Here is a 26884-nt window from a genome sequence, read left to right on the forward strand (position 1 = left end):
TAAAACCACCATTAAGAATTGAACAAAAGATTGGTCAGCTAATGTGTCTTTTTTTTATTGAAACATTATTAATATAATTTTCCATTTGTTTTTCTTTTTTTTTTACACGAAATGAGAACACGATTCTGCTACAAACTTAAATTTTGCTAACTGTATGATCAGGAATATTTTGTTAAATTATGGAAATCTGAAAAAAATGTGTACTCTTCTTTATCACTGATTGTTTTTCTTTTCTCTTTGTTTTTCTTACATTTTTGTAGCCAGATTATTATAAATTACTTCATTCATTTCCTTCAAAGTACATAAGGGAGGTAATCCCCAGTTTCGTGGAATGGTGTGAAATACTGACTGAATTTTTCGACCGAACTGAAACACTAGCACTGTGTAGCAACCTGCAAACAATATGGCGGTATGATAAACATGAAACTTCTGCTACTGAAGAATAAGTACGAAGTTGTGGATTTTATGATGAGAGAAATACTGTAAAATATCTTCTAGAATACCAAGGAACATTGTTTTATTTAATACAAATCATCCATAGGTATTTCAATAACTATTGTCATCAAACAACATGTTATAGGCTAATATACCTTCTTTTTATTTTGGGCACCTGCTTCGAATTCTGTTCTGGCGTTCTGCTGTCAATCACTGACAGAGATCTTGACTGACAGGTCAGATGAAGCAGTGTTATTGAAAAAGTGAGATCCTATTTGTTTCCCTCATTTTTTGGACTACCGTAAATACACAAGACTTAAAGTAGCTAAGTCTCTAACTCAATAATTATCATCAAAAATCTTCAACTTTGAAAACACGAATTATTTGTCAATTCAAATCAACATTGGTCTTGTGATCTTACAGGGAAAAGATGGGCGTCTGATATCCAATATTCCAGACAAAATAAACATTTTACCATTGGTACACAAATCGTGTACCATAATTTGTTTCAGCGCTATTTGGAACAAGGGACGAACGAGGCTAGACATATTCCACAAGTCATGTCAAATGGTGACGCTTTGTTCTTATCTGGAGAGCATGCGCAATAAGTACCATCGGTGTAGACTGGAATAACCAGACGCTAAAAATTGTCATTCAATTGAGACTTCTGGCGTATTTTGCGGAACATAACTGATTAGAAATTACTGTAAGAACAGAAAAGATTTAATGTAAATCAGTTTATATACATTCATATTACATTATTATATGTGTTGCGACCCATTTGTGTCAATTTTTAGGTACCAAGTATTAGCGATTTAGATCTTTAATAGAAGTACCGCTAGTAGTGTAATTTTAGCCTCCAAAATTTTGCTATAATTAGTATAATGAGGGAAATTTTCAAATGACTTATGTTTGTTAATTTTGAAGAGGATCAATTGGACTATAATATAAATAGTATAATAATAATAGCGAGCCCTTAATTTTAACCATGTAAATCATTTTGTTTAACACCTCAAAATTAAGATTATTAAGTCTAATTAATCATACCCACCCACTCTGGCTAGCATCAAAACAACTTTCAAATATGAACTCCATATTATTCCTGATTCTATTAGATTATTATGAATGATGACAATGCGTTGAGTGTTGATGGTTCTTGAATTTTTGAAACAGTTATTTATAGAAGGCTGTGAAACAAATGTGTGGCTAATGTTATAAAAATAGAATGCATGTTAACTTTTCTGACATTAATAAGATATATACCGGTATTGTACCGTTACCATATTAATTTTATTCAAGTTATTGAATTTAACACTTGATGTCCCGTTCTGAAATACTGATACTACCAGCTCTATATTTCATTAAAAATGATCAACTGTTTTGTTTTTCATATTAAGAAGATTAACTTGAAATAAATAAACATCAAAATGGATGACAGATTAAAGTGGCTAGAAACAAGAATAACGTCTTCTTTAAGACCAAGAAATGAAGACTTGAAGAATATGTTCCTAAATGATGAAAACAGGTACAGACTTGTATTGTTCAGGGGAGACTTTACCATAATATAGGAAATTGTTTGAAAGAGCTTATTTAATTTGGTGTTTTCAAACCAGTAAATAAGGCATCTGTCACAGACAATGTCAAGGCATGATTGCAAGTGCCTATCATGTTTGTCTGAACCGGGTTTGTTTTTTTCAGTGTTTTTATTGGTACATGTAAAAATATGTAGCCTTCCCGACACCAAGTTCATAATATCAAGCAGGTAGCCCAATATAGGCTTTTTTATCGACTTGCCAAATCGATTTGAATTTAGTGGAGATGTCATGTGACAGTATAGTCGATTTCAAAGTACTTTGGCGAGTTTGTTAAATGCTCCGATTAGCTGTAAACAATTGTTGTGGCTGGACACAGTTGAAAAAAAACATGTGATCACCCGATTAAATCGTCAAATCGCACCCTGATGTGATTTTGCAATTTGATGTAATCGGTTCGGAAATCAGGGTCGATAAATTCGTTGATTAGGGTAACCAATTTGAATTAGATGGACGTTAAAGATGAAAATTTGATTGAATGCATATCACTTTGGCTAATCAGTGGTCGATAAAAACGCCTAATATAGTTCATTATTGTCTGTCATTTTATCGGGTACAATTGAAATCATTAATTCCAGACTTGCTTATATTAAGAAATGGAACCCTCGGACTATTTGATTAAATTGACATATCAAATCAGATTTTGAGAGAAGATTGAGGTAACTTAAATTGAAAGGTAGAAAGAAAAAAGTCAGAAATAAACGCACATATTTAAGATAACTTCTCTTTGTTGATGTGGATTGGATTGGTTGATGTTTGAAACAAATATGTAGAAAGGGTTGTTTTTGTATTTAACTCTATGCACAACTCAGGTTTTGACAAAATCCAGCTATATAAGGACTATCTAGTGTTAGTTGTTAACAAGCCTAGACATAAGGCACATGTCACAGATATTGTCAGGTACAAATTATTACACAACACATAGTTTAAGATATATACGTTGTGTGATATTTTGTACTGGACAAAGTCTGTGATAGGCGCATTATGTCCAGGCTTGTTATATATAAGTTGTGTTATAATTTGTACTGGACAAAATCTGTGACAAGTGCCTTATGTCCAGGCTTTGTTGTTAAGTATCACCAACAGTCATTAATAATTACTGGAAACATTCATTTAACTTAAATATTTGATACCATTTTCCCCACGTTTGTTACAAGTATTTCTTTTTTTCGCATTTTGATCTTATCAAAGTCTGATTTTGATAAAGGCCTTTGACCATGTTTCATTTAATAATGGCTACAGTAACAAGTGTGTGTTGACAACATTCTCACTAGATTGCAAATGGCAGCAGTAGAGATTTTCTGAGACTAAACTTTTTCATCTTGTCAATATGACTATTATTTAGACATTTATAAAAGTACTGTTTCTTTTTTGTTGTTTGTCTTCCATTTGTTTAGCCGTTTACAAGATATTTTCAATAGTGCAACTGGAACAAATTAGGCCAGTAGTATCATATAAACAACTTAAATGTATTGAGAGTTCTGAGCTTAACTTTTGTCTTTGTATGATTTCAGATTGGCTTTTTATGAGTTTATAAATAATGAAGATGTAAAGAGATTGTATGTTTATAAACGTCCACCCAGAAATATCACAGCATCACAATTACCACCATATGATTTACAGTCTAAATGTATATTCTTCTTAAAATGTAACTCAGGTACCAAGTTAGCTAAGGATAATATGGGTAAGTGATTAATGATTAGTTGTTTTGTTTCCAAAATATATAAAATGGGTCATAGCCATGCTGATGAGGATGAGATTACACATTGTCCAACTGGAAAAGCTTGAAAAACTTTCTCGGACAATAAGAGGGTCGAACCAAGGAACTCTAGGTTATTACACCAGTGCCATATATTGCTTGTTTGATTAACTTCAGAAAAATGCCCATTGTTAGAATTAAAATTTATTCAAATGTGTTGAAGTACACAAATCAACACCCAAATACCCTATTTACTTCGTTGGAAAGTTTCAGTTCAAAACACTGAGCCATTTGAAAGTATTCAACAAAATTGCCATAATGAGTGACCTAAGGTTGCTTATAAACATGGTTATTCAGGCACTATATTACAGCTGTCAAAGTTTAATTAGAAACTAACCGCGGGGATTACGTGGCTAAGTGGGCTAGACGCTGGCTCGCTAGCTTGGAGGTCGGGTGTTCGATCCCTGCATTGGCCGAGAAAGTCATTCAGATTTTCCGGAGTGGTTTACCCTTGTCAGTGACGCAGGATGGAGGGCCTGACAATGACAGCTGTCTAGTCGTTCAGATGGGATGAAAAACCGAGGTCCCGTGTACACATTGGCGTGATGTAAAAGATCCCTTGGCAGTTGGAATTCGATATAAGAGTAGGCCATAGTGCCGCTGCCCGGGCAAATTTTCCCTCATAGCACACTGTATGGCATATGCACGTCTTCATTAGCCAAGGTTAGGAGCAGAACAATAGGACGTTAAACCCCATTTCATTTCAGAAACTAACCGCAGACTACACACAAAAACAGACCCTTTGGAATAATTACCACATAATTTTGAAAACTATTTCTAAGAATTCATTTAAAAATATTAACCCTTTAGACTGCATCATCTGTGAGTTTTTGTAATTTCTTTAACATTACATTTCAGATCAAGAGGTATTTTATATGGATTGTACATCTTTGCCATTAGAACATTTAGAATTAACTATAAGAGAAGTATTTTTACCATTATTGGGTATTAATCAGCCCAGTGTCACAGGGGCTGGTATTAATGGTGATAAATTAATGGACATTTTACATAGGTTAATGGCTGCGGTGGAGATTACACAGGGTCATGTTGAGGGCCGTATTATTTTAAACTTGCCATCAATAGAGGTATTAGCCGAGGCAGCATCAGCAGTGAACAGACGATCAGCTGTACTACATGTTTTAGAAACCACAGTCATTGGCTGGATAAAGCAAATAAGGGCAAGTTTCTACTTACTGTTTTTTAATATTTAGAAATTGATGTAACATTGATAATGCACATTCATCAGTTTAATTCAAACTCTAAATAACTGTATTATATGGTGAAAAATTCTTATCACTGTGAAACAGATACAATTAATTTATGCACCAAGAACTTTTACTAATGAACATTTTTGCCATTAAATCATAGAAGTTATCACAACCCTAAAAGTAATGTTTAGTATGTATAGAAAGTGGTTTCAAATTATACAGTAGTCATTAATTATCAGGGGTGTTATAACTAGCTGTAAACCATGCCACTTCTGGTGTGAAAAGAAGACTATTTCTAATATCCAACACTACTGAATACACAAACCCAAACAACAGTGGTGTATATCACTTTTTAGTCATGGTTTAACACCTACTTAATGACTACCATCTGATTACTAACCATTTAAACTGATTATCAAACATTACGCATATAGAATAATGACTATTACTAAAAGCCATGTGTTCATATGATGCTTCTGTTGGACTCCAAAGAAAAAAAAACATAAGATATTAGACACAGTAGTGACTTCACCATAGCCCTGATGAGATCCAAGTTGACATGTTTCAAATAACCCTCTCGGCTTTAACTTTAACCTCTTGATAACCAGTTGTAATGGAACAAACATTTATTGAGAATGTTTTATTTTACTTATTTTTAATTTGTTATTTCTTTATATTTTTTGGGGAGTAAAATTTGTGTATCAGTTGCCAGAACAGTTGACAGGGGTTTCACCTCAATTTTTAAATAAAATTAATATAATGTATGATGTTTTAATATTTTATTGAATAATCAGAAGTTTCAATGAATGTCAGTTGTTTTTGATTATTTTGCATTATTTCAATGTGGACTCTAGTTAAATAAAGATTGTCATGTTTTGTTTTTCAGACTGTTTTACGTCACGATCCCCAATCTGATCTATTATCACAGTTTGGAGCAGAACCCGGTCCTTTAGAGGAAATCAAAATGTGGGAAAAACAATTAGAACGACTGCAGTCTGTCAATTCACAACTAGATTCTGATGTTGCTCGAGATATTTTACACAATCTAGAACAAGCCAACAGTCAATATGCACATTCCTTTAATACTGTTAGAAAAGACATTGATAAGGTATTAAATATAAATATTACTACTGTCATTGATTTGAAGTCTAAATTATGTCTTTCATTTATAAAAATCTCAAATGGCCCCAATTTTCATTAACATGTAAACAGGTTGTTATTCTAGTTACTGGTAGAAACTATGAACCTTACATGGTAGTGTGTCATTTTGATCAAAACATTCATGCAGAGTGGTTTAATTGATTAGAAATGACATGAAATATCCTTCCCTTTTTTAACAGTTAGGATGGGACGAAAAACCAAGTTCCCGTGTATACATTGGCGTGCACGTAAAAGATCCCTTGACAGTTGGAATTCGGTATAAGAGTATGCCGTAGTGCTGCTGTCCGGGCAAAATTTCCCTCATAGCACACAGTATGGCGTATGCCCGTCTTCATTAGCCCAGTTCGGAGCAGAACAGTAGGACGTTAAACTTCATTTCATTTCTTTTAACAGTTTATATTTGAAGAATAGATGACAAAATATTTTGTCTTCTCAAGAAAAATTACACTAAATTGGTAAACTTGAACTATTAATAGCCCAATATATCAATGGTAGATGATCTCCTGACATAGAGTCAGCTGGATTAAGAAGCCCAGCCAATCAAAAGAGTTTACTCAACACTTATAGATTGTACTGGCTTGTTTAGTTCAGTTTATCGTATCTTTGTAATAAAGAACAAAATTGAATCTGTTTGAACTGATATTCTTGTTAGAGATTTATCTTTACAATTGTAGTATGCAAGGGGATTCAAAATCCCTCAAATGTTAATCAGCGACTCTAAAGGAGCTAAATCACTAATATTTGGGACCTAGAAATTGACACAAATGGGTCGCAACGCATATAATAATGTAATGTGAATGTATATAAACTGATTTACATTCAACCGTTTCTGTTTTTACTGTAATTTCTAATCAGTTATGTTCGGCGAAATGCGCCAGAAGTCTCAATTGAATGGCAATCTTTAGCGTCTGGTTATTCCAGTCTACACCAGTGATATTTATTGCACATGCTCTCCAGATAAGAATATAGCGTCACCATTTGACATGACTTGTGGAATATGTCTAGCTGCGTTTTTTGATTCCCTTGTTCCAAATGGCGCTGAAACGCATTATGGTACACTAGTTGTGTACCAATGGTTAAATGTTTATTTTGTCTTGAATATTGGATATCAGAAACCCATCTTTTCCCTGTAAGATCATATATTAAGACCAATGTTGATTTGAATTGACAAATAATTCGTGTTTTCAATGTCTAAGATTTTTGATGATATTGAGTTAGAGACTTAGCTACTTTAATAACTAGATAAATATTGATATTTTTCCAGGCAGTTATTGATACCAATAAAATACTGAATTTCCTTAGTACAATGAGACAATGGTTTGATAGATTACATGAGTCAACACAACCAGCAGATATGTTGATATTATTTAAACCTCTGATGACATCTTTACTGTTAGTCTGGACACATTCCACGTAAGTTTTACAAATTCCATTTTAAACAAGTATGAGAGCACTATATGAATCAGTAATGTCATCGCAAAAATCAGTCTGTTATTCCTTATTCAATTGTCCAAAGAACAAGCATGCCAAGTTTCATGTTGATCGTACTGGAATTAGCCGAGTCTTGGCCTCTTTTTGAAGAGTTGTACCCCAAAAAGAAGAAGACTACCAAATGTATGCAACTATTCCTTGTTTGAAATAACATTCTATAATATATAGTCCAAAGTTGCTTGTGAACACTCTTAAGGCTAATGTTAGTGCTGTGGGTGTATATTTCTTTGTCTGACAGCTTATCTTTTATTTTACAACTATACCTTATGTGATATATATTTTCAGATATTATCATCAAATTGACAAATTTCATAATTTATTACGCTTGTTATCTAATGAAGTTGTACATAGAGCTATTGCTATGGTTGGTGCTGATATATTACGAGAACCATTAGAGGTAAGCTCCTAAATTAATGTGCTTTTATCTAATTCTCAGGCAATTCTTTAAAAAATCTAATGCCAGAGGGATCGGTTGTTTTGATTTGTTAAAGGATTATGTGGCTCTAAGTGATTTATTACAAACATCACATTTCAAGTTCCTACATTTGTTTCATCATCAGAATTTGTACTTTAGGAATTCACTTACACAATTACCAATTTGTGAGTTACATAGCCATGATTTACATATGTGATGTTTGTGAGAAGTCATTTAGCACAGTGATCCTTTTGACAAAATTATAAAGACAGACACATACTTCCCTCCTGCATTAGATTGTTTGAGAACCCCTATTTTTTTGCCCATAATTTAATTTTAACAGCTCTTCCATATATTGGATTTGGAAGAATAGAAGAAATATATTTTGATAAATATTTATGTATGAATGTTATTTTGGGGGACATACGTGGACAGCATCACATTTTTTGTCACCTAAGCGCAGGCCCTGCCTTCAAGAAATCTGTTTCCTTCTTTTTATTTCAGTCTTATACCAAATTAAAGGATGCTTTAAAAGTTTGTGCAGCTTTCCGTGGAACATATTTAGATTTTAAAGATAAGGCAGATGATCAAAATGCTCAAAATATTGCGGAAAATGCTGAGAGACTGTAAGTTAATTGGATGAATTAGAATTCAAATACTTAACTGCTCACCCACTAAATATTTGCAGTATCAAATAAATGCACTTTATGGCTAAATAGATATATTAAAAAGATTTTTTTAACATTTGGTATAAAACATATCAGTGGCCTTGAAGGTATTTTCTGGAATCGTCACTTTCTCCGACCAACCTCCTTTTTTTAAAACAAAAAGAAATGTATACATATATGCTTGCTCCCTCTAACTTTTGAAAACATGGCTATGCTCCTGGATCAATATATTTGCTTTTAATTTTTCAGTGCTGCACGGCCTCAAGGTAGTTTATTTATGACTAAAATGTATGGACCTCATGCCTACACACCCCGTTATGGTATAAGGAAATCGGATGGTGATTCGTCTAGTCAAACATTGGAAGAAGATGAACTGTGGACTGATAGTCCATGGCCTCCACGAAATGCACCTAGTTTTGATCTGCTAAACAGCTTTATGGAAAGGTATCTTTTTGTGCACTTTCTTTATTAAAACTTTTTTCAGGAACCATATTTTACTCTTTCTGTTTTAATTCGTAACCATGGTGACTGTGTGAGTAAGGTGCTGACTCACTAACTATACTATTCAAAAAAAGTAGGGGATATTTGATTTTTAAGTGTTATTAAAGTCACCTAATGAAACTGACGAAGAAACAAATGACAAAATGAAATGAAGTTCACATTCATCGATTTATTCCAAATGATCGTTAGACTAAGTAAGGCACAGACTGACCATTATAAGGGTAAAATGATACCCGGGGTCAAACAGCAAAGTTACCACAGCATCACAACCAAGTCAGTAACGGGTAAATCCTCCTCTGTTTGCCAAACAAGCATTGATCCGACGTGGCATACTCCTAATGAGACGTCTAAGGTCATTTTGGTCCAGATTGTCCCATTCCTGTTGCAACGCAGCAGCAAGTTCTTGGACAATGGCAGGACGTTTTTGACGTTGACGTAACCTCTGTCCAAGCATGTCCCAGACATGCTCGATGGGGGAGAGGTCGGGACTCAGTGCTGGCCAAGGTAATGTGGTGATGTTCTGTTGTTGGAGGTAACCTGTAACGATCCTGGCCCTGTGACGTCTTGCGTTGTCATCCTGGAAGATGAAACGGCGGCCATGACGTCGTGCGAACGGCACAACATGGACTGCCAAGATGTTGTCCCGGTAGTACTGGCCTGTAACACGCCCTGCAACAACATGTAAAGGCGTTCTTCCAGCAACAGTGATGCCTCCCCATACCATAACAGAACCACCCCCAAATCGATCATGTCTGATGACGTTAACGTCTTGGAAGCGCTCGTTTCGACGACGCCACACCCTCCTACGTCTGTCCAAAAAATCAACAGTGAACCTGGACTCATCTGAAAACATCACATTGCTCCAGCGTCGATTATCCCAGTGTTGACGATCCTTACACCAACGACGTCTTGCCTGAATGTGATGATCTCTCAAACAAGGGATCACGCGAGGACGTCGGGCGCGAAGGTGACCCCTATGCAGTCGATTCCGAATCGTCTGGCCACTCACTCTCACACCAGTGTCTGTTTGAAGACGAGCGCTGATCTGATTTGCTGTGATGACACGATTTCTCAAGGCCAAGGTACGGATAAATCGATCCTGGGCTTGAGTTGTCGCCCTTGGTCGACCTGAGCGTGGTCTGTCCTGTACAGATTGTGTATCACGGTATCTGGACCATAGCCTGCTTATGACAGACTGAGAAACATTCATCGTCCGCGCCACAACCGCCTGTGTTGTGCCGATCTGTAGCATGCCAAGGGCACGTAACCTTTCATTTTGGGTAAGCCGATGCATATCAAAATTTGTTTTCTGGTCACTAAAACAATTAAGCTGATGTTTCCACCCTGGAATTCAATGCCACAATGACTGTAACATTCAAAGTCAGAGTCGTGCAAATCTTGGGTTGGACCCCCATGATGATCCCAAGCATCACCTGCATTCCATGCGGTAGCTATTGGTGCGTTTGGGCGTCACATGTAACTGGAAATGTTTCTTCTGTTAGGTTCTATAGTGACTTTTTTCGTAGTCATTTGCATATTTTAGTATTATGCCCCCAAAATCAAATATCCTCTACTTTTTTTGAATAGTATATATAGAAGGGACTGGGTTTGATCATGGTATTGCCCCTGAAAGTTGTTTTGGTTCCCATTTTCAGCAGTGCAGGACACCCATGAACACAGCATCTACAGTACGCAAAATTTCTTGACACACCATGTTTTTTTATTATACGCCCACATTTTCATTTGGACGTATATTGTCGTAGAACCTGCACATTTAACAGTTTACAATATTTATCCAATTTTAACGAAACTTGAAATATAGGTTTATATCCCAAAGATCTCGATTCCTTTCGATATTGGCTTGTTCAGACCGCAACTTCATGGATTATGGCTCCTGATGGTACGAAAAAATTGTGTCATTAGCTTGTGGACTCTCAATTTTGAAGTCACAATTTTTATTCGATTTTGATGAAACTTAAAAAACGTAAGGTTATATCCCAAAGATTTCAGTTCCTTTTGATATTGATGTATGTCAGAACGTAACATTGTGGTTTATGGCCCCTTATTGTACATGCTTTTTTAGCTTGTTCTCTGTCCACATCTTGCAAAATGTGGGCGTATCTTGCATGGCAACCACTTGTTTGTTTTTTAATGGATTTTTTTTTCTCCGTTTTATAGATGTAATGATGTATTAGAATTGGTAGAAACAACACGTCATTTCCGTCTGCTAGCAGATGCAGCAGAAGTAGGTGGTGCTGGTAGTATGAGTCTGGATGCCATGGTAAAAGAAATACATCAGAAATATACACTAGCAATGAACGAATTCTTCTCTGTAGTAGATAATGTTCTCAGTATTGATGGATCCCAATCTTTCGAACGATGTTTCTTCAAATTTCGAACAGTTGTCAAGGTAAATAATTTGTATTTTAGTGCAAATCATTCTGTTAGTTGTTTATTTGTGTTTCCTTTGGTTGGGATGTAAAACAGTCTCAATATTCGATTGTGTTATTTTATTCCAGGGATTAGAGAAGCGACTAGCAGGAATATTACGACAAGCGTTTAGTCAATGTCCTACTGTAGAAGCACAGTTACGTCTGCTAGAAGTATTTGAAGGTGTCAGTAGTAGAGAATTAGTTCAGGTAATTAAGTAACCTCTCCCCATCTTTTAATTACATAAATTCTAATTATTAGAATGAATATAGATATAATATATTCAATAATTTTGACAAGTGTTTCTTATTTTTGTTTTGACTCATGGTCTTTATTATTGTTTTGAAACAATGCTCGTTATTATAGTTATGACGCATTGATCTTTATTATAGTTTTGATGCAATGATCTTTACTATAGTTTTGATGCAATGATCTTTACTATAGTTTTGACGCAATGATCTTTATTATTGTTTTGATGCAACAATCTTTATTATTGTTTTGATGCAACGATCTTTATTATTGTTTTGATACTTTCAGGCTCATCTAAAGGATAAAGATGCTAAATTAGTTGAGGCTTTTACAGCTGAATTAATACAGGTTAAAGATATGTTTGCAGATAATTCTCTTAATCCACCATTACATTATAATATGCCACCTATAGTTAGTAGATTGATGTGGGTACATGCTCTTAGAGAACGCATTAGGGTGAGTTGAATTTTATTTTATTTTATTTTATTTTATTTTATTTTATTTTATTTTATTTTATTTTATTTTATTTTATTTTATTTTATTATTTTATTTTATTTTATTTTATTTTATTTTATTTTATTTTATTTTGAAATTCTTCCCAGCTTGTACATGAGAAGGATTAGGGACGCCTGCCTAACCTCGTAGGTTTTCTCTGAGTCCTCCAGTTTCCTCCCAATTAGTGGCATTTTTTGGGGGTCAAAATTACCTGGTTTGTGTCGAGTGGAAGTTAAACACCATTTCTCTGTCTTTATAATTCTTCCAAATTTGAAATCCAAATTTGAGAAATACATTTCAAAGTTTTGATTAAAAACCTTGTTAATAAACACAATGTTTATATTTATATTGTTTACAGATTCCGATGGAGAAACTACGACAGGTGAGTCCACACTCACTAGATGGTGATACAGGCTGGCAGATGAGGGATACATATAATGGTTGTCAATCAGAATTAGAGAGGTATAGAATGATATAGTATTACTATTCTTGTCCTGATTTTTCTAAGGACACTGGCCCCTAAACTGGATGGGGGTTGGGTTACCGAATGGTTAAAACGTGCGCATTGCATCATAAGGTCCGTCTTTGAGTCAAGCGGTGTTGTTTTGATTCCTTGCTTGTATATGACAAGGTTTTCTCTGGATCCTCCAGTTTCCTCCCACTGCTAAAGACCCCTTCACGAATTATTGTTATAAAATTGAACCAAAGGTTAGTCCCAAAACTCTCTCTCTCTCTCTCTCCCTCTCTCTCTCTCTCTCTCTCTCTCTCTCTCCCTGAACTAGGACGTCCCAGGCTTAAATCTTGGATTGGGCCAAGAAGAACCGTAAGTGGAAACAGCACTGCCCGGGCAAAATTCACCTCCCTTGTGACCGAAGAAAAAATAACCAAAGACCTGTACAACTGACAAATAAATCATGTTTAGTTGGTTGGATGACACAAAAACTGTGAATCAATTGGTAATTGGAATTCAATTGGAATAATTCTCACTTGTATTACACACATAGAAGAAAATTTCCATATGATTAATTGTATCAATAGAAGTTATTAGTGGATTGACCACTTTATAGTTAATATTTGGTAGAGCAGGTTTTTTGTCAGGAAACAGTTACCAGTAATACCAGCTCAACCTAGAATGACTATGAATTGCTGAGGTGATAGTAAAATAAAAAGTATTTTTATCAACCTTAGTTTTTTTATTTATGTTTTTTATTATTTTTAGATACGAGAATAAATTGATCAGTGACTGGCAGAATAATATAACTGCAGAATTAACGTTACGTCTGAAACAACCGCTACTGGTAAAATTTGATTCTGTTTATAGATCTGATAAAAGCCTTCATACAATACCCTCAACAATCTCTAATTGTGGTCAACTTGCATTTTTTATCCGCTGCTCCCATCATATGGAACTCTTTACCACAAGGGGTCACTGTGGCTAAGTGGGTAAGATGCTGGCTTGCTAGCCTGGAGGTCGGGTGTTTGATCCCTGCATTGGCTGAGAAAGTTCATCCAGATTTTCCGGCGTAGTTCCCCCTTGTCAGTGATGCAAGACGGAGAGTCTGACAAGGACAGCTGTCTAGTCGTTCGGATGGGATGAAAAACTGAGGTCCTGTGTACACTTTGGTGTGCACTTAAAAGATCCCTTGACAGTTGGAATTCGATGTAAGAGTAAGCTGTAGGGCCGCTGTTTGGGCAAAATTTCCCTCATAGCACGCTGTACGATGTATACTGGTCTTCATTAGCCTAGTTCGGAGCAGAACACTAGGACGTTAAACACCATTTCATTTCTTTACCACAAAATGTAAAACCAGTAAATATTCTGGCCTTTAAATAGAATTTTGTGAATGACTTTTCTGCGACATGGTAATTTGCACTTTTTAGCACTATAATAAGACATTGTTATATTGCCACCATATGGAAATCTATTTTATAAATGAATAAACTGATTATTTATTGGCTGATTTAATTTGATGACTTGTTGAATCATCTAGAAGTATTATCTGTGATTATACCTATCAATATCTTTATTACAGACAGCTGAAGATTATGATGAAGATATTGACCTTCGACCTCAAGTTGTCCATGTCAACCTTGACCCTCAGTTGTTGCTGTTGCTGAGAGAGATACGCTACCTTGGTCGTAAACCCTTTAATATCAAACTACCAGAAGGGGCCAAAGAATTGATACGAAATACAGACTCATTTGAACTATCGGTGACAGCGACACGATTAGAGACAATCGTATCTAAATATAATACTATCATGAAGACTATAACCTCGTTTGAAAGACCAATGTTTGAACGCAAGTTGGCCAAAATAGATCATGTGAGTTCAGAAAATGTCTTTTATGCCAGCCTGTAATATATTCACTTTATAATTGACAGAATAGAACAGTTCTGACATAACATTGCCAAAATTTAACATCCTTCTGACTCCAGACATAAGTGGAGATATACTTTATCCCATGCCGAAAGAAATCAAGGCATATTGAAATAGGCTCGTCTTTCTGTTTTGGTTTTGTTTCCACAACATATCTTAAGATATCTTTATGAATTAATTGTACACACAACAATCTGAGTATTATAGTAATTGTGCCTTTTGCTCATTAGAAATTTCGTGGATTTAATCATTTTTGTTTTTCTATGAAGATTTGACTTAGTTTTGGGTTTACAAGGTCACAGGATGTTGAAGGCTGAGTCCGCATGTTTTGTTCTTGAAAATGTGCAGACTATTGCTAAAATTGGGGTATAGCTGGTTACTGAATGGTCAAATCTCCCCGGTATCTGACTACTAGTAATTAAGCCCCTCATTAAATAGATAATGTCCTAATTGTATTAACATTATTAAATGTAATACTCTCACCTGATCATGTTTTATATACTCCAGATTGTCTTGTGTTGACATTATTAAATCTATAACTGTTTTTATGTTATATATTGTAGTTATTTGAACAAGGTTTACAAGATTATACATGGAAGATGAAAGAATCGACTGATTTTATAGAAACAGCCATGTCGTTAGTTTGTTTGGATGTCCATCAAAACCTCGATATTGTACAAACTAACTGTCATGACATCGTAGAAATTACAATATCCTGGGCTAAAAATACACTGGATGTTTTCCGTGCTCGAGATCCACAGATGTCATATCCTATGGAAGAGTTGTTAGAGATGCAGAGGTAAGTAGTAATTATCATTTCATATGGTTCTTCTATTTGTTATGAATGGTATATTTTTGATTTTATTATGTCTGTTTTCATTTATTGTGTAGTTTTAATAAATTAATTTTCCCACCTGTGCCATTTTTAGTGTGTGTTTATACATCATTGATTTTCAATGTGAAAATGATTGTAAAGGTGGGATGGGGAATTGTGCCTGAAGAAGGTGATTCTGTAACTGGTTAAGACTTTAAGCCCACATTAGAATTTTGCCCAGGATTTTTTATCATTTGTAAATTGGTTTTTAGCTTGAGAGCAACTTTTTAAATCTTTTTGAAATGTTGTGGTGTAATAAACATAATAATTGTATCCATATACTATTCTAATATTATTTATATTTAAGGCATGCATGCACACTGATGTATGGGAAGTAACTCTGATGATATAATTAAACTGAGTTTTATATTTTTAGTCAATTAGCCGATGAATTAGAGAATGTTGTTTTACCATCTGGTAATAGAATACATCAATTAGTCAGTAAATCATTTGAGGTATTTATTAACATTTAGTATAAATACACTTTTATATATTATCATTTAATATTTAGAAATACATTTCTAAACAGTGCCAAATGTAATAAATCAAATGATACAATGCATCAACTAAATTTTGTTAGTTGTGTGCATGTTGCTGTATATTTTTTATTACATAGAATATTGTTATTTATCAGCCTGGTTCTCATTTGTTTAGTTAGCTGTCACAATTTTAATTTCTAAAGATCTGAAAAAGCACCGAAAACAATGAAAACCTGGATCATTTAAATTGAATATTCAAATAGCATTTGAATAATGACTTAGAACCGGGGTGTCAAACATGTGGCTTGTGGGCCAGATCTGGCTGGCCAAGGGTTTAAATGTGGCCCGTGAAACAAATTTTACTAAACTGATGTGTCGATTATTCTTAGAAGCTAGCCATGGAAATCATTTATTATTGTTATCTAATGTCAGTACTGTATGACACAGATATCTAAGTTGTATCTGATACAAGAGAAGGTTGTGTTCAATATTATATCTTGGCAATTTGGAAACCAATCTAGAAAATTCCCTATCTCAAGGACGTTTGACTATCTTTTCTGAATTCAGTAAATTTCAAGGATGTTTGGCTTTGTTTTTAGAATTTTTGTATCTCCGGCCCACTTGATGTCAATTTTTATCTCATGTGGCCCCTGAATCGAAATGAGTATTCAATGTGACCACTTATATTATCTGGAGTTTTAGATAATATATTTCTTTTTGCTCTTGCAGGCTGTTCAGATTAGTGAAGCATCCCCTGCCTGGCAGGACTACATAGATTATATAGATGCTATTGTACTGGATGGTCTAAAACAAGCCACATTAACCAGTCTTATGTCTATGTTGAATACACTGGTTCAAGCTAACATGGCAGAAACGGAAGTAAGTATCATTTAGTTTATTTTTATCTTGAATTAAACAGGTATTATGTAAGAGCTAAATCTGTCTATTGCAGGTCTTCTTATGGGCCTTAAATGTTATATAAATTATTAATTAGACATTTATTAACTTGACAAGACATCAACTCTTGATGCCATCGGTTGACTCGGATTTTAAGTAGATTAGAACAGTTCGGTCATTTAATGATTTAAAGGCTAAGACTTGAATAACTAGTACGGTGGTTATACAATCAATGCACACATCTTGTCACAACTACAACCATTGATAACTTCGCTCAAAATAATGTAATTTTAATGAAATTTTCAATATATTTATTTTTCTTTATCTATTTTTGAAATATTAACAGCAAGCTCTTTATCTAAATCTTTCATAATAACCCTTTAAATTTAAATCACCTGAATATGCAAGGATTTCTGCTTTTAAAGGTGCAGTTTTTGAATAATCAAATATACAGATTATAAAGATATCATTTCATCAATTAGGCTACATGTGGATTACATGCCAACGAATTATTGAATTTTAACATTCAGAATCTGATAATAAGCCCCCGCTTATGTTTTATGGACCGATTCATGGATATTTTTGAGAGTTTATATCACTTGTTGCTTATACTCACTCTGTGTTTTCTGTTTACTGTCAATGATTTGTTTTTATTTATTTTACAGATACCTGAGACTGTTATACCTATCCTAACAATCCGACTAGAATTGATAGATAACAACGTATCATTCTGTCCACCATTAGATCAAAATACATCAGTTGTTAGTGTACAGGAACTTGTACACAAATGGTTGGACAGTTACCTGGCTCGTGGTGTACTTGTTAAAATGCTGGGCAATAAGGTGATATACTTTTATATTTATAATTATTGCTTGTTGTGGACAGACGGACAAGAAACTTTTATAACTATAGTACAAGTTGTCTCCCATTAATACTTGATGATTGTGTGCTAAGTAAAAGCTTGGTGGATATTCGGTTGCACTGATTTTCATACTGTGGTCGAACTGCTCACATCTGTATGGTTTTTAGTTTGGACAAGCTGAACTGTACAAGTTGAACTGTACAAGCTGAACTGTACAAGCTGAACTGGAGAAGATGAGAGAGAGAGTGTTTAACATCCACTCAACACAAACTAGGTCATTTCGGGACTAACATGGTTCAATTTTAATTCAGTAATTCGTTTGCTGGACAGGCGACTCTGCTCCTTGTCACGTTCAACCGGTGAATTGAAACCACGGCAGTTGACTCAATGACAGACCTTATGATACAGCGCGCACATGCTAACCAGCCAAGCCCCCCATTGCACAAATTAGTAAGCTATATAACAGACGTAGTACTGACAATAGGTACCGCCATGTTGAATAAACAATCAATCATCCTTATCATCTCAAGATGAATTTATTTTAAATTAATGATGACTTGTATTTTCAGGGAACATATCAGGATTATATTGAAGCTGATGATGAAGTTCGACAGTTACTGTCTAATATACACCAGGTTGTAGATGATAATAGCCTGGAATGTAAGGTATGTCTACCTAGAGGAGTGACAAAATGCTCCCACCTATCTTCCATATAGTGTAGGGGGAAGAGTGGGTGCTGAGAAGTCTAACAGAGGTTGTGGATATAACTTAATGTCTGTTACCTATTTGCAGTCATGTGATTGATCCCATAATGTGACAAGGAGAAGGGTTAATGTCTGTCTAACATTGTGGGTTTCTCTAGGTACTCTATACTGTGAATAAGGAAATGCAGCACACCCAAATATTCTAATTCTTCAGTGTGAATAAGGAAAGATGAATATAGCACACCCAAATATTATAATTCTTTAGTGTGAATAAGGAAAGATGAATTATTATAACATGTGGCACATGAAACAAAATGAAATGAAATTTGGTTTAACGTCCTACTTTTCTGCACCAACTGGGCTAAAGAAGACATTTCTCATGTGGTACACCAAAATATTATAATTTAATGCTGTGAATAAAGAAAGATAACAATTGAGTTGACCAACCTCCAATACATAATTATTTGTTTGTTACAGAAATTATTAGAGGTATTTAAAGATTACTCGTTCCTATGGTTACGAGATGTCAATGAAACATTTGAAGAGTTTTTACAAGGTATTATATCCCCCAACCCACTACGAACACCCAATAGAAGTGTCGCTGCTGAGATGAGAAATTACGCTGCTGAAAAATCTACTATATCAAGGTTTGAAAATAGTTTCATAAATATTTTTTAAAATAATATATATATATATTAGTGGTTAGAGACAGAGTCTGTCTAAAACATTGTAACACATTTTAACATTTAATATGTGGTAGTAAGAAGGAATTTTTATAAATACTTGTACATAAATTAAACCTTGACAGTTATAATCCAATAAAGAGCAATCGGAAACGGCTCTGTTCAGGCAAAAGTCTCCTTCCAAGTATTGCATGTGTGACCATAGACATGAAAATAACCATGTGTTAGTCTCAATATGACTGATGTATTGTGTTGACAAGATGTTAATTAAACTCAATTCCATTCAATTTGAAGGGTTCACTTTATATTTACTCAGTTTTATCTCATTCATCCATTGTGTACACGTGACAAGGAGTAGGGTCGCCTGTCGAACCTCGTGGGTTTTCTCCGGGTCCTCCGGTTTCCTCCCACTGCTAAAGACCCCTACGCGCAAGCGAATTATTGAAATAAAATTAAACCATATGTTAGTCCCGAAATGACCTAGTTTGTGTCGAGTGGACGTTAAACCCCATTTCTCTCTCTCTCTCCATTGTGTACAGGTCACATCTGATTGATACAATAGAATTTATTTACTTAAATAGAGAAATCAAGTAAACTAAGGGGATATTTGATTGAACATTCTGGAATCTGATTCTATCAAATCCTCCAAAGGTGTCAATTGATCAATCACTACAGCTGAAATGTTTGATAACGTCACAATTCTGTTCACACTACCCGTTTTCAGGACTGGCTGAACTGTGACAGGACTCAATTTCATCTCACTCTATTCAGAACATTGTGGACTGACAGTAAAGCACTTGCTATTTCTCTGTATATTGGTTGTAATATCTGTTAAATATATTCCATCTTCTTCATTTCTTATCAGGGCCTCTTCACAGAATTCAATTGGATCAGCTGGTTTAATGGGAACAGCTGAAAGAAGTTTTCTAACTCCTAAAGGTGTCCAAGATGGTGAAAATGAACATATACCATCATTAGATGAATTTGATGCTGAAATTGATATTTACAAGGTAAACATGTAAAATGTTATTACACTGGACTAGATCTTTTATATTTTCCTACTACAGCAGGTAATTAAATCTCTTATGGAATAGTATTGTCTGTCTACATTTCCTTATGGTGATATGTTTTGCATGAACACTATATACGGTAAAACAATTTCTGAAAGTCGACATATTAAGGAATGCAAATATTCCTATGAAGTAATAGTGTTGAATGAATCAACATTAGACAACAATCCTCACACTAACAACCCTCCTGACTATTTACACTAACAACGATACTGAACATTTACACTAACAACCGTACTGAATATTTGCACTAACAACCGTACTGACTATTTACACTAACAACTGAACTGACTATTTACACTAACAACCCTCCTGACTATTTACACTAACAACCTTACTGAATATTTACTCTAATCAACATCACTACTTCTTACACTCGCCCACAGACCAATGTTAGTGAATCAAATTGACTGAAATCTTATTCTTGCTATTTTTTAACCTTTTTCATAAAAGTTCTGTTTTGTTATTCTTACAGACAGCTCGTGATGAGATTCAAGATTTACAAGATTATCATAATGAAGGTTGGATTCGGGTTGATTTACAACCAATCAAACAAGTTCTAACAACCTACGCCAGTAAATGGATGTGGACATTCACCAAATATTTATCCAATCAAGTAAGACTTTACAACAGATATATATATGTAAATTTTAAAACCTGAATGTGAAATTCTATTGTCTATGTATATTTCTACCCCCTACTTGCACTCTAACTCCTAAAAGGGCTATTAACCATAACACATCTGAGGTTAGAGGTACACTAGATGCTACTGTGAAATTGTATGGTTTGTTTTTTCAAATAAAGATGTTCTTTTTTAGGTGAGCGACATGTTAGAAAAGTTGGATCTATTTTTAAAGAGAATTGAACCAGAGATTGAAAGTATCACTGGTGACGAGAGAGATACAGCAAGCTTTATGAAAATGATGAGACTCTTTAACGAGGTAAGTCATATCGAGTTGTATAGTTCTTGTTTTAGAGTTTTTGGAGGGGATGTGGGGGCTGTAATAAACTAAGACCAATATCCTTCATCTGGACATGCGTCAATTAATTTTGAACAAAACAGGAGATACAGGGTTTTACCATGAAACTATTTATAACAATAGCATATTTCAAAATTTACAAAAATGATAATTGCAGTTCAGAGTTGATTATTATTTTTAATGTCAGATACTCACAAAATTACCTGTCAGAAAAAAGCAGTGGACTATTGCAATTAATAGATGTTCATTAGGTGAATGATTTTAGGCAAAGCAGGGATAAACTGTTTGTTTCATTAAATCAATACCTTGACTAAGTTTGATAATGAGCATAGATATGAGCAATTTGGTAGCTTGATACATTATAAAAAGATAAATGTGGAGGTAATTAATGAGTGTCATTTATTTATGTTGAGATTAAGGCCGGGGAACATCAACCTAACTGTTGGCGTGTATCACATAGTGTTGATATTAAAATATACGCATGTCATTTACTGGTGTACTAAATGTATAGAGTGGTCTGAATAAATCTGAGAATACTTTTGAGAAAAGTATAAATATATTGAAGAATAAATTTCATTGTTTTTTTGATTTTTTGTGTTTTGTATTGTAGGTGTCGGCAGAACAGAATGAAATGGATGGAAAGTTTACAGCAATGCATAGAACAATGATCTTGTTAAAAAAATACGGCCAAACATTAAATGACAAAACACAGTTCTTATTTACTGCAGCACCTGGTCGCTGGAACTCTCTTAAAACTAAAGTTTCTCTAGCAAAACAAAGATTAGGTCCAAGAATACAAGAAGAATCAGCTAGAATCACACAGGTAAGAATATATATTAACCCCACCCCCGGAACTACTATTCATTTGGTTTAAGGGAGAAGTAGTTTAAGGTTTTTCAGGTAGTTTTCAAGAAAGAACCATCTCTAGAAAAAAGATAACTGTTCTCGAACAGTAGTCAACATCTACAAACAGATGATTCATTAATTATGTCGAATATTTGATTTTTGTTACTTTCAAATTTACAGATAAAGTTTACCTTTAATGAGATTCTTTTAAATTCTTAACTGAATTATGGCCCTTTGTTAACTTAAAATCAATGAAAATTTTGTTTTCCCAAATTGTTTCAGGTTAAACTTGGAGGTATTTGATTGAAATTTAGTGTCTGTTTTACAAATTGAAGAGTTACAAACCAGTTCACTGAAAATTCAGTTTACAGAATTTATTCATTCTATTTGGATTACCAGTAGACATTCATAGAAATGTATTCACATTATTAACATTGTAAAATTTGTAGGGACCGGTAGGAGACATGTATTGCTTCAACTTTGCTCTCAGAATATTGGTTTTTTTATATGTTCTAAATATGAGTTATTTTTATTAATCTTCAGGATCTAGAAGCGTTTGCCAACAGAGTGTATTATTTTAATAAAGATATGGAGAATTCTGACGTATACAGTAGAGAATGTAATATACCTGATGCCTGGATTAGTATCGATACTTTTAGTAAAAAACTACACATATTGGAAAACGAAGCTCAGGTACGGTAATATTTAAAGAAGTTATTAATAGAGACGTTAGTCTTTATAACTTTGTTCTGTAATAAATCTCAGATTTGCAATTGAAGTAAAAACAAGATATGGGGTAATAAATTCATCAGTTTTTAAATTTAGGAGGTGAAGTATATACGGTACCTACTATAGTCACAAGATTAGGCTATATCCAGACCTAAAAGGTCCTATGGGCTTTTTCATGCCCAATTACCAGGGGAAATGACTGCGTGCTGACCCCAAAAGTGTGCCTGGTCATTTGGATGAAACACAATTCTTAATACTCACAAAGTCTCAGAATTGCCTAAGAGTGTTCATCAGATATTTAGCACTCTTCTACTGTATTCTCTCCCATCCTTATATAGATATCCTATCTAGTGTTGATTAGCACTGTTCTACTCTATTCTCTCCCATCCTTATATAGATATCCTATCTAGTGTTGATTAGCACTGTTCTACTCTATTCTCTCCCATCCTTATATAGATATCCTATCTAGTGTAGATTAGCACTGTTCTACTCTATTCTCTCCCATCCTTATATAGATATCCTATCTAGTGTTGATTAGCACTGTTCTACTCTATTCTCTCCCATCCTTATATAGATATCCTATCTAGTGTAGATTAGCACTGTTCTACTCTATTCTCTCCCATCCTTATATAGATATCCTATCTAGTGTTGATTAGCACTGTTCTACTCTATTCTCTCTCATCCCTATATAGATATCCTATCTAGTGTTGATTAGCACTGTTCTACTCTTTTCTCTCTCATCCCTATATAGATATCATATCTAATGTTGATTAGCCCTGTTCTACTCTAGTCTTTTCCATTACTATAGAGATATCCCATCTAATGTTGATTAGCCCTGTTCTACTCTATTCTCTCCCATCCCTATATAGATATCCTATCTAGTGTAGATGAGCCTTGTTCTACTCTATTCTCTCCCATTACTATATAGATAATCCTATATTATAATTATTTATTATTGAATATCTGTGTTTCAGGATTTAATAGAACTACAGGAATTATTAGAAAGTTCTGTAGTGAATTTCTCTGTACTACCTCAGTAAGTTTTAATTTATTTACATCAATATTAATTTTGAGATCTTTTGAATTATTAATAAATAAATAGCTTCTTGAGACCCGAGAACAAACACATATTTTGGAAGAAATAATAAGCAAAATTTAAGTAAGTGTTTCCAAAGAACAAAAGTTCTAATTGGAGAAGCCTAATGTTATTATTTTCTCAAAATTTGAAAAGCATTATCTATCTAATTTTGAATTAAAGGAGCTAAACCTCTAACTCAGTAATGTCCATAATATTCGAAATTAAAAGTACAAATTAGAATTATAAATTTTGTCATTTCAGTCAATATTGATGTTATTATCTTGTGAAAATATGGTATCCTAATATCCAATATTTAAGACACAATGCACATTTTAAATTAGTATGCGATTTGTAATGAAAAAGAAAAACATATCCTACAAAACAATGCGGAAGTAATTAGTAATGACTGATTCACTTAATGACAAAATAACATGTAGAATAGACTAAACAGACGTAAAAGACTGCCATTCAGTTTGATCAGAAATAACAATATCTTTTTTGAAGACTGAATATAAATCACTTAATATATTCTTTCAGATAACATTAATATATGCTGTTAGACCCATTTTCATCTATTTATAGGTTCCAAAGAGTATAGCCATATGCCCTTTGAAGCAACACATTATGGAGACCTAGCTCCTTGAATTGTTCAATAATCATGTATAAAAATACAAAAATCCACCCTTTTAAAATTTATCATTGTTCTCTTTCCTCCATGTTTTCTCAAACAATATTAGAATTATCATTCAATGAATTTTATTTTTTAAAAGATGTCGTATTGAGTTGACTAATCTAAAACAACTGTGGGAGAAAGTTCGAGTTATTGAAGAACAGCAGACAGAGTGGAAACGTCACAGATGGCAGAAGATGAACACCAAGTTTTTACGTGACGAGACAAATAAACAACTCGCTATTGTTCGTGGTTTATCGGAAGATGTATTTACGTGGGATGTTTATATGGGTCTACATGAATCTATTACAACTATTCAGGTATGTATTTTATAGTAAGTGCAGGAGGACTGCACTACACACAAAAGAAAACTGACAAGACAAACTACAAGTACATAGACGTTGCAAGAAATAAACAACAACTATCAGATCAAGTAAATGGATCTAGTGGTCGGCCATAGCATCCACAGCACTGTACAGTTCTGAACCGGTTGAGCTACAGTGGCTTGGTGAGAATGGTGCTGGCTCTCCATTGAGGAGGTCCCTGGTTCAATCACAATGTTGACCGAGAAAGTTCCTTGGGATTTTCCAGCCTGGTTTCCCAGTGGTGCAGGAGGGGGGCCTGGCAAGGAGAAATGTCTAGTCATTCGGACGGTACAAAATAATGGTAGCATTTTAAAGATATCCCGACAGAAATTAAAATAAAAGTAAGTCGTAGGCTCACAATCTGGGCATGGTGTCTGCATTGTTTAAATATTATGCAACAATTATAAGTAAATAGCTATTTGTTCCTTCATCTGAAACCCAACAGCAATTACACTATTTCATATCAATTTTTCGTCCCATTCAGACGTCTTATGATGATCCTTGCCATGCCTCTGTCCTACACAACATAATATGTCCTAACATAACCCCTATAACATCTTGTACTGATTCAAACTTTGCAAACTTTACATGGTAAAGAAGAAATGTACAATATACAAGATATCTTTCTTTGGACCTTTCAAGGTATAATTTGAAAATAAAATGAAATGGGGTTCAACGTCCTACTGTTCTGCTTCGACTTGGCTAATGAAGATGGGGGTATAATTTGAAGAGTGGCATAATGTTTATAACGTTTTCAAAAAAGCATCTATTATTCATCTACTGTTTCTTAAAAAAAACTATGTTGGTCGTGAAAGTTCATTGGGATTTTCCGGCATGGTTCCCCCTTCTCAGTGGTGCAGGACAGAAGGCCTGGCAAGAGACAATGTATAATCATTCAGATGGGACAAAAAAAATAAAGGTCCTGTGTACACATTGGTGTGCACATAAAAGAACCCCTGATAGTTGGAATTCGAAATAAGAGTAGGCCGTAGTGCTGCTGTCCAGGCAAAATTTCACTCATTAGCCCATGCCATTTGGTGCAGAATAGTAGGACGTTAAACCCCATTTCATTTCATAAAAAGCGTCTAATTGTGGTGTTTTATTGTTTTATTCCACAGAGTTGTCTACCATTGATAGATGATTTAAGCAATCCAGCAATGAGAACACGTCATTGGAAACAACTAGTTCGTGTGACTGGTGGTGCCCTCACTATAGATAATGACATGTTAAAAAGAATGACACTAGGTGAACTACTTAGTCTCGGATTACAGAGTAAGTTTGTATTATTATTATTATTATTAGTATAGTTATTCTGGCTCTCACTTACAGTAGTGTTTACCTAATTCTTTGGATGGGGCAAAAAACTGACTTCTGTAGCTTTGTTGTGCATGTAAAGAACACTTAGATGTTGAAATGCTATTGCTTGTGCTTTCTATATGTTAGTCTCAAAATAACCAAACTATGACTTTATTTTCAAAAAAATGTTAATTAAGTTTTGAGCATAGGCATTGGTATAACTTAAAAGACTGTTTAGCAATAAGTAACACACCAATGTACATTTATTATAAGACTTTATAAAGTTTTAATTTGTTATATAAACTCAATAGCTAGGGTTGCCCACATGATCTAGGCCCTACTAAAATTATTACATAAGAGATATTTGGGCGTCTTCTCTCATTTAGCTTATTTTTAAGAGAAATTATATTTTTGATATGCTTAAATATCTATAATTCTGCTGTAGTATTTGGGTATATAGACAACAGGATGACCAGGATTAAACAGCCATCCTGTATTTCCAGGATCAAAGCCTTTTATTAATAAAGGGAAATAACTCATTTTAACTGAATGAATTAAAGAGGTTTCAG

At 34.3% G+C, this 26884-nt stretch overlaps 1 protein-coding gene across 1 annotated transcript in view; it reads left to right on the forward strand.

Moving 5' to 3' along the window:
- Window positions 1-1839: 1839 nt before the first annotated feature.
- LOC126830313 (uncharacterized) overlaps window positions 1840-26884 on the forward strand; it is a 34025-nt gene continuing 8980 nt past the window's right edge. Inside the window, exons 1-28 of the mRNA XM_056102886.1 lie at window positions 1840-1960; window positions 3542-3711; window positions 4645-4964; window positions 5881-6102; window positions 7420-7568; window positions 7932-8043; window positions 8566-8687; window positions 8979-9173; window positions 11409-11640; window positions 11750-11869; window positions 12198-12365; window positions 12763-12866; window positions 13624-13702; window positions 14438-14728; window positions 15346-15581; window positions 16033-16111; window positions 16865-17014; window positions 17698-17874; window positions 18464-18559; window positions 19076-19245; window positions 20147-20291; window positions 20827-20967; window positions 21170-21292; window positions 21942-22154; window positions 22721-22870; window positions 23881-23942; window positions 24755-24974; window positions 26138-26291. Of these exons, the coding sequence (XP_055958861.1) occupies window positions 1863-1960; window positions 3542-3711; window positions 4645-4964; window positions 5881-6102; window positions 7420-7568; window positions 7932-8043; window positions 8566-8687; window positions 8979-9173; window positions 11409-11640; window positions 11750-11869; window positions 12198-12365; window positions 12763-12866; window positions 13624-13702; window positions 14438-14728; window positions 15346-15581; window positions 16033-16111; window positions 16865-17014; window positions 17698-17874; window positions 18464-18559; window positions 19076-19245; window positions 20147-20291; window positions 20827-20967; window positions 21170-21292; window positions 21942-22154; window positions 22721-22870; window positions 23881-23942; window positions 24755-24974; window positions 26138-26291 (4498 nt within the window). The 5' untranslated portion in view covers window positions 1840-1862. The remainder of the gene's footprint in view (window positions 1961-3541; window positions 3712-4644; window positions 4965-5880; window positions 6103-7419; window positions 7569-7931; window positions 8044-8565; window positions 8688-8978; window positions 9174-11408; window positions 11641-11749; window positions 11870-12197; window positions 12366-12762; window positions 12867-13623; window positions 13703-14437; window positions 14729-15345; window positions 15582-16032; window positions 16112-16864; window positions 17015-17697; window positions 17875-18463; window positions 18560-19075; window positions 19246-20146; window positions 20292-20826; window positions 20968-21169; window positions 21293-21941; window positions 22155-22720; window positions 22871-23880; window positions 23943-24754; window positions 24975-26137; window positions 26292-26884) is intronic.

The sequence above is a fragment of the Patella vulgata genome, chromosome 8, assembly GCF_932274485.2.
Source record: "Patella vulgata chromosome 8, xgPatVulg1.2, whole genome shotgun sequence".
Taxonomy (NCBI): domain Eukaryota; kingdom Metazoa; phylum Mollusca; class Gastropoda; family Patellidae; genus Patella; species Patella vulgata.